General features: G+C 42.1%; 2 protein-coding genes across 3 annotated transcripts in view; both read right to left on the bottom strand.

Moving 5' to 3' along the window:
* Window positions 1-735, bottom strand: part of tgm8 (transglutaminase 8) — a 9,190-nt gene extending 8,455 nt beyond the window's left edge. For both annotated transcript variants that reach the window (XM_079748775.1, XM_079748776.1), the window contains exon 1: window positions 520-735. In XM_079748775.1, coding sequence (XP_079604901.1) covers window positions 520-529 — 10 coding nt within the window. In that variant the 5' untranslated portion in view covers window positions 530-735. The remainder of the gene's footprint in view (window positions 1-519) is intronic.
* Window positions 736-3,068: 2,333 nt separating this feature from the next.
* Window positions 3,069-8,986, bottom strand: ccndbp1 (cyclin D-type binding-protein 1). Its single transcript, XM_079748785.1, has 11 exons — window positions 8,857-8,986; window positions 8,304-8,366; window positions 8,041-8,120; window positions 7,784-7,865; window positions 7,246-7,342; window positions 7,038-7,111; window positions 6,552-6,628; window positions 5,344-5,603; window positions 4,544-4,604; window positions 3,910-3,956; window positions 3,069-3,727 (listed from the first exon to the last, which is right to left on the bottom strand). The coding sequence occupies exons 1-11, from the start codon at window positions 8,942-8,944 to the stop codon at window positions 3,619-3,621; spliced, it is 1,038 nt and encodes a 345-aa protein (XP_079604911.1). The 5' UTR covers window positions 8,945-8,986; the 3' UTR covers window positions 3,069-3,618.
* Between the last annotated feature and the right edge of the window lie 233 nt (window positions 8,987-9,219).

Here is a 9,219-nt window from a genome sequence, read left to right as displayed (position 1 = left end):
TCTCTCACACCCTCTTTCTGTTTCCCTTCAGGCTCCTTCTACTTGTTATTTCGTGACTTGGAAGCAAGTACCCAAACTACTTCCAGAAAATCATTGCGTAATCAAACACCAACAAAGCCTGCATGCATGTGTGCATTCATTCATAGAAGTATGTAACTATACGTGTATGTACCTGAAAGTTTGTACATATATAAACATGTATACAGACAGCGAGACAGACACAGACTGACCGACCAAAACAGAGAAGGCAGACAGAAGGCTAGTAGACAGACAGAGTGCATGAAAGTCAGACAGACAGACAGAAGGGTAGACACACAGACACAGGGTGAACGAAAGACAGCCAGACAGACAGACAGAAGGGTAGACAGACACAGAGTGAACTAAAGACCAACAGACTGAAAGGTAGACAGAGTGAATGAAACACAGACAGAAGGGTAGACAGACAGATACAGAGGGACCTAAAGACATAAAATGACAGACACCAACAGACAGACAGATATGTAGAGTTGTATTACTTACGGAGATCCATGCTGTGTGATCAGTGAATCAGAAGGTGTCTGTCAGTGTGGGTGAGAGAAGTGCTGCAGAAGTGGGATGAAAATGACTGCAAACAGGATCAGCCAGGGGTTTCAAGAAGCTGGATTTACAGGTTAACCGCAAAATTAAGACACAACAAGGGAATGTCCGACTCAGACACTAAAGCCATTTTACTCTCTGTTCAGTCATCATGGGGACTCATCCTGTGAGCTTACCTGGATCAAACCTGGGACATAGGTTATATCCGAGATAACTCCGCCCACTGCTGCAGTGGTGACTTCTTTCTGTTATTTCATTGGTTTAGATAATGACAACGAACAACCAGAACTGTTGCATTGAAAGCTTTTTCTTTTTGCAACATCATAATCAACGTCATAAAAGCATAATCCCATGAAGATAAGAATTGTTTTGAAATGATTATCTTATTCCTCTTGCAATGCAATCTGATTAATAAATAATTTTGATGTGTGTCAATAGATTTAACAAACTACTGAAGACTTAATCTGAGGAATGATGGATTTGCCGTTTATTCATGTATTGTGGAGATGTCTGTCAAATGATAAATAAATCATTCCCTGAGAAAAGTAAATACTCATGAACATGCTCAATACTCAACAATCATGTCATCCAATCATTGGCTTTGAAATCACCCAGAGCGGTGGAAGCTTCACTCCCGCCCCCTTCCCCAGATGACTCAAGGTGACAGTTTCTCGTTTTTCTTCCTCAGCACCAAATTTTCCTCCCTCTGTCAACACACATTTAAAGAATACATGTTTAAACAAGCCATAACTTCAATTGGTACCTTATTCCCCCCAGACAGGCCATAAGTCAGAGAAGGAAAGTAGAACTCAAAAGAGATGCAAAAGCAGAACACAATGGTACCATTTACCCAGGAAAGGGAGTATGTTAACATTAGGGGACTCACAACCAACCAGATAGGTTTAAGGTTAACCAGGTTGCACCAAATATGGGTTTTAATGGGGAACAGCCTCCACCACTCAGTCATTGACATTGTGGAGTCTCTGATTGGATCACATGCAGAGATCTGGTCCAGAGCACCATAGTCACTACAATGAAAACAGGTGTTCTTCATGCGTTATGTGATACAAAATAGTCTTACAATGCCAGACATACTTGGCATCATTTAAGGCAGTGATGTCAAGATTCTAAAATAAACCAATTGATTAACTGAATTATAACCTGGAATCATGATACATCATATATTTCCTCAGATTTTACTCCCTGATCAATGTAATGAGACAATTAGTTATTTTTTGATAAATGTTGTTCAAAATGTTATTGTCTATTTGTGTAAAGCAGTGTGGGTGGCTTCTCAGTTTGAAGAGTTGCTGTATGAACTTGCCTTGCATATTCTTATTGTTGGTTAAACTAGGCCTGCTTGTTCTAACTTTGAATGTTGTTTGTTCTCATAATCACATCAAGTGTGAGGAATTTACCGTATCAACACTACCAAGCCCCGTTTACCTCGGATGACTTGTATTCAAACCTCAGTCTGGGTACTGTAGTACATAACTCTATGAATATCTCAGTCCGTATGTAGTATATAACTCATATTCAAACCTCGGTCAGGGTACTGTAGTACATAACTCTATTAATACTTCAGTCAGTATATCTAGTATATAACTCTATTAATACCTCATAGTAATTTACATTTAGGGCATTTAGCAGATGTTTTTATCCAAAGCGACTTACAATAAGTGCATTTGTTACAATAAGTACATTTGTCATAAGAAGTGAAACAATATATCACTGTCGGTACAGTAAAGATGTTCATAGAACCAAGTGCAAGTATTACAATCAGGGTAGTCAGGGTACTGTAGTACATAAATATGAATACCTCAGTCAGTATATGTAGTACATAACTCATATTCAAACCTTAGTCTGGGTACTCTAGAACATAACTCTAGTAATACCTCTTAGTCAGGATACCGTAGTACATATCTCATATTCAAACCTCAGTCAGGGTACATACAGTAACTCTATAACTCTGAATACCTCATAGTCAGGATATGTAGTAGATAACTCTATTCATACCTCAGTCAGGATATGCAGTTCATAACTCATATTCAAACCGCATAATCAGGATATGTAACACATAACATACACCTACACCACCTACAACATTTGACAAATCATCCTCCGCCATCTTCCACTCTCTCCCGCTCTCTTAATGTGTTGCCAATTGTTGTGGTGTTGTTTATTTTTTCCCTTTTGTTTGATTGTCTGTACAGTCTGTATGTATTCCTTTCTTATTTGTAAAGCGTCTTTGAGTATTTAGAAAAGATCAATTATTATTATTATAACTATTAATTTCTCAATCAGGATAATGTAGTACATAACTCTGCATTCATAGATAAGCTCATTATAAGTTATATTACATGTTAGCATTAAAAAACATGTTTTAAATAAAACCTGCACGATACGTTTTACCATTAACAAACTTTACTAGTTAGAGTTAAGCTATAGAAATGGCTATTTCGTTTTCGCACACGTCAGAGATTTTCCAATGGTTGGGGGTGGTAAGGTAGACAGGAACAAAATGATTCATTGAGAAGAATTCTGTGGATGGATAAGGATTGGCTCAGGGGTGGGAGTGGTCCACTCCCACCCAGAAACTTGCATTCAGAACGTTACACAAGAACTGATGATGTCAAAGTGACGAGTAGGAAACAATATGGCAACTGATGGAAAAATAATATGCTTCTTCAAATATGTTATTCATGATAACCAGTTATTGTTGGGAAACAAAACATTGATTAATAGTCCTCTAAAATACTAATATATATATACTGAATATACTGAACAGGGTTATGAGCATGAAAGGGTTTCATGGTTTATTAATAATTTCATTATAAACAAATGTTAAGTAAGTACAACAACCTGGTGGAACAACCGACCTTAAGTTTTAATGTTTGATTGACAGTTCTCTGAGTTGAGAAAAGCCGTGAATTATCTCCATCTTTGGTTACAAACGGACAAACATGACTGACTGCTTTGACATACACACATACACACACACACACACACACTCTCACACACACACACACACACACACCGGACTCAGGGGTCAGACTGGATGAGGTCTTTAGCCTTCTGCAGGTTATGATCTACAGCTGCTTCTAGGAACTGAACCCAGGTCAGCTCAGACTCTCCACACACATGACTGGACCTGGAAGGGGGGGGGGGGGGGAGAGAGAGAGAAGGAAGTTCAAAGTTGGCAGAGAGACAGGCAGGTAAAGTGGAATAACCTGAACATGAGATAAAGATCCAAATCTCAACCATCTTTATAACCACATTGACATCTTGACACCGACACAGTGTGTGTGCGCGCACGTGCGTGTGTGTGCTCACCTGATGACTCCGAGTATTTTCTTTAACAAGGCTGCCAATTTGGATGCCTAAGTAACAGATGCAAGTAATCACTCCCTTTTCTTCCTTTTCAAACTTCCAGTAAAATTCATATTGTGTCATAAACGAGCATGTAGGGTTAGATAGTGAATTAAAATGAAGGTCATTAAGGAGGAGGGAGGGTTAGATAGGGAATTAAAATGAAGGTCATTAAGGCGGAGGGAGGGTTAGATAGTGAATTAAAATGAAGGTCATTAAGGAGGAGGTAGGGTTAGATAGTGAATTCAGATCATGTCATGAAGGAGCAGGTAGGGTTTAGGGCAGTGCTTCCGAACTTGGCCCCATTTGTAGCTTTGAAAATCGTTGTGACTCTAACTTTTTATCATTTGTGCATCAGCTTATGCACAAACAGTTTTTACCCTCAACATTTCAATATACCAGGGAACTAATCCTATCGCTCTTCTACAAACTAAGTGGTAAGTAGTCGTTTGCTTGTGGCTACAAATCATAAAACAGTTGGTGAATTAATTGGGGAACTTCTATCAGACCTTAAAAAATAAAATAAATTGGCTAAAATGGATCATCATATATAAAGCTTATGTTTGCGATTGTGTGTGTGTGTGTGAGTGTGTCTTACGTTGATTTCCACTGCAGAGTACTCCACTGGTGGATAAAGACACAGTGCTAGGTCGTCCATACTAGATAGAGAGAGAGATGCAGAGAGGGGAGAGAGAGAGAGACAGACAGAGAGCTTTATTTTTGGTGGTCTCCCACACCGACTTCAAATAGCGATAGCAGCGCAGGTTAGCTTATCGATACTACGTGTGTAATTATTCAGCCCCGGGGCCCGTTTAATACCGGGTTTCGATACACATCCCGAGCAAAGAGGCAGGGGGAAAGAAAAAAACTAAAGTGACACAGTGGGCAAGCCACCAAGGCCCCAGTGGGCAAGCCACCAAGGCCACAGTGGGCGGGGCACCAAGGCCCCAGTGGGCGGGGCACCAAGGCCATAGTGGGCGGGGCACCAAGGCCATAGTGGGCGGGGCACCAAGGCCCAAGTGGGCGGGGCACCAAGGCCATAGTGGGCGGGGCACCAAGGCCACAGTAGACAAGCCACCCAGGCCACAGTGGGCGGGGCACCAAGGCCATAGTGGGCGGGGCACCAAGGCCACAGTAGACAAGCCACCCAGGCCACAGTGGGCGGGGCACCAAGGCCATAGTGGGTGGGGCACCAAGGCCACAGTGGGCGGGGCTCCAAAGCCACAGTGGGCGGGGCACGAAGTCCACAGTGGATTGGGAACCAAGGCCACAGCGGGTGATGGGCATATGACCTTCAGAATGGCATCAAGGCCAGACAGAGGGGCAACGATGGCCGTGGCCGCCGGTGAAATTCCTGCCCTGAATGTGTGTGTGGGTGTGTGTGTGTGTGTCTGTCACCAGGGGCTGACGTCCTTGCTCAGCTCCTCCAGGTCGTCTAGCTGGGCTCGGTTTTGAGCTAATCCAGCGTCTCCATTGGTTCTGACCGCCAATGACAGCTTCCTGAGACATGCTCCAGACGCCTTCATAAGCCCCTGGCACGGGCCAATCACACGCCGGTCCCGCTCCGACCAATAGGTGTCCTGGTTTCCCCGGGGCTCTTCCTCCTCGTCCATGTCCCCCAGGAGGTCGCTGAAGGGGTCCTCCTCCTCCAATAGGGCCTGAGGGGGCGGGGCCAGTTAGACACAACTTTTTCAAATCTCTGAAGTGCTTTATTGGCATTGCAATTCCTTAATATGCCAAAGCAACAGGAACATAAATAACAATAATATAATTAACTAGAAAATGCATTTCCTGCAGAAAATGCGGTGAGTGCTGTAGTGCAAAGTGAGGTTGAAAATATTTTTTAATAAAGCCACATAGATTAAGACATAAAGAAACGTTAAATGGCTTAAATCAAGTGAAGGGATTTGAACAAGTTCAAAAGTCTAAATGGAGTAAACAATGTAAACATGCACACCATTTAAGAAAATGTAAATGGTTGGAAAGAAATAAAGTGACAGCTGAATGAAAAGTGCAAAGCATTGCTAAGAATGCAGAAATGCTAAATGAATTGAATTGAAGAATCTGAAAGGTAAAATGTATGGCTCTGCACTGCTGGTGTGTGTGTGTGTGTGTGTGTGTGTGTGTGTGTGTGTGTGTTTAAGGATATTATTATCTGGATATAATTGAAGATACAAGTTTGTAGATTTGTTAAATGGGTTGAACGATCAACGGTTGAAAATTGATTTAGTTACATCCTCCCACGTTATAAAAAAGAAAGTATTTTAAAAGTAGAATATCTTATAGTATAAAATACTAAAAGTATAAAATATTTAGAAAATCTGAAAAGAAGCACGCGTTTCAAAGCTATTCTGAATATTTTAAAATTTGAATGGAGTCTCCAGGTGAAAAATTGAGGAAGGAGATAGGTCCCAAAGTTTGTAGAGAATAATAAAGAAAGAAAGAAAGAATAAAAGAATGAAGAACAATAGGTGAGCGCTGCATGCAGCACTCACCTTATTAGTGATATAAAGTCAAAAAGACAAAGACAATTATTCAGTGATGATAAGACAGTCATATCTATAGTACTAATTAGTTTACCGCATGGTTGAGCTTGTGTTTAGTACCTGTTCAATCTCTTCAATCGCATCCTTTACTACTCCGATATGCGCAGACAGGGCAATCATCACAGCTGCCTTGTTATCTGCAGACAGACAGACAGACAGACATACACTTTATACTTCATGTAGGTACTTAATTGTGTAGCATCTACAGTAGCTGCTATCGTTGCTTTACACGGGGAATGGGCTAGCCTAGCGATTGTAATACTTGCACTTGGTTCTATGAACATCTTTACTGTACCGACAGCGATATATTGTTTCACTTCTTATGACAAATGTACGTATTGTAACAAATGCACTTATTGTAAGTCGCTTTGGATAAAAGCGTCTGCTAAATGCCCTAAATGTAAATGTAAATGTAATGTCTATGTGGAGCCTAGTCCAGAGAGCGGTGGCGCCCCCTTCAGGCTGAAGCTGATACCACTATAAGGCCACTATGGGAGTTATGCTGCGTTGGCTTCTAGTCTGAGGTGGGTGTTTTGGGGTGCTGACCTCGAGGCAGCGATGGGAAGCGGTCGCAGGCAGACCACACCCCCCCTGTAGAGGTCAACTGCTCCTGAGACAGACTGGACAGAGACACAGAATGGCAGGGAGACATAGACAGACAGACAGACACAGAATGAATGAGGACAGTGACTCGGTATCAACGCTTTGTGTGTCCATGTCTCTGCATATGTATGTGCATGTGGGTGTGTGTAACCTTTGCAGTGGAGATGCCAGGATGACCTCCACCAGCTGACCCACGCCCTCCAGAACCTCCACGCTGGCGTCTCGGACCGCACGCCTCAGACTGAGACCTGGGACACACAACACAATCTAACCAATACTGTACTGTAACACACAACACACTGTAATGTAACAAACACCACACCAACACATACTGTACTGTAACGCACAATACACTGTAGTGAAACACACAACACATTCTAACCCATACTGTACCTTAACCCAAAACACTTCAACACAAACTGTACTATAACACACAACAAACTGTACTTTAACAAGACTGTTCTGCAACACACTGTACTGTAACACACAACACTGTACCACAAACTGTACTGTAACACACAACACACTTTACTGAGATCAGGGACCTCTACACTGCTACAAACTGGCACTTACACTGCCAAGGCTATGGGTTTTATTCTATTAAGCTAAAGGTCGGCTTTCTGAAAGCCGTTTTAGCAGCTGTATAACTATTGGCTGGACACAGGGGAGGAGCTTCTTCTGAGTGTTACCTTGACTCTTGGGAAGCCAGTAGTAGACTGTGGACATGGTCAGAATGCTCTTCTGGAGTGACTCTGACAAGTTGTGTCCCGTCTGGGGAGGCGGCGAGGGAGAGAGAACGGGAGAACCTAGTTGAAAACTTAGATCTCATCAATACATTAGAATTAAATAATTGATAGCAAAACAACCAACTAAACGACATAGTCGTGAAATAGTTGTAACAAGTGTTTGAATGTTGGTGAGGATCTACAAAAGGAGTAGACTGGACCTGCTGCGGGGGGGGGGGCAGGGTGGAGAAGGCCAGGCTGAGTTTGGTCGCCTCCTGAGAGACAGCCTTCACTGCTTGGTCTGAGGAGAGAGAGAGAGAGAGTGAGAGAAAGAGAGAGAAAAAAATAAAGAAAGACTTTGAGGTATGGTAAGTTGATGAAACAGTGGGAACGCTGATGAAACAAGGCTTTAGAATACAACAGGCAATGATCATAGAGGCAAGTATGCCTGAATTGGTATTAGAATATTAGATCTGTACTGAACTCATTGTGTCCCAGAAGTTGGAGAGGTCAAACTCCTCGCTGTCTGATTCATTGGACTCCCCATCTGTGGTGGAAAACGGAAGACAATATATCTCAGATGTTCTCGGTCTCTAAAAATAGATGGACAAGTAGTCTATGTCTCGCAGTTATTCACTAAGTACAAGCATGGTACTGATTTACAAACCCACTTCTGGGTTATAGTGCAGCAGCTATGCATTACCTTATTCATTAATAGATAAACTATGAGATAGGACATTGTCAAACTTTGTTTTGACAGCTTAACTGTTTACAGCAGCAAAAACCATGCATGGCTGCTGTTTGAAGGTTATGGTTTACCCAATTTCGAAAATAGCTTTAGTGTAAGCCCTATATACCTTTCATTAGGACTTGAATCAATTTGAAGAAACATATTTGTTAATGTGCATAAACATAGCACACATAGTGTCACACTGTGGCGTTGCAACAGATCTAGCTAGCTAGCCTCATAGCATTAGCATCCTAACTCGTCAGCAGTCGCTACTTATTAGTTTACAGTTCCTTTCTCTTTTCCCCACCTCTTACTCGATCCCGAATACACCTTATGGAGTTCAGAAGGTTTCGCAAAGGGATCGAAATGTCTCCACGGGAATTGTCAGAACTCATGGCGAGCAGAAGAGCATGGGTGAAGAGATGCGTGTTGTGGAACTTGTGTACTGGAGTTGAAGTTGGCGGACCACGATTCAAGTAGGACCAGAGCGCTCGGAGGGATATCAAAGTGACACAGAGTTCACCTGTTTCTGTCGCGCCCTGGTGGTAGAATTAAGTCATGTCATGTCATTTCATTTGTGAATCAAGTGTATTTGTTAAGGAAAAACACACGATGGCGTTGTAAGATATTGAAACTTTTTTTTAATTCTTTTTACGTATTGTCAGGTTAT

The sequence above is a fragment of the Pollachius pollachius genome (genome assembly GCF_949987615.1).
Source record: "Pollachius pollachius genome assembly, chromosome: 12".
Classification (NCBI taxonomy): domain Eukaryota; kingdom Metazoa; phylum Chordata; class Actinopteri; order Gadiformes; family Gadidae; genus Pollachius; species Pollachius pollachius.
Note: the sequence above shows the minus strand (reverse complement) of the source record. Positions and strands in the feature narration are given on the sequence as shown.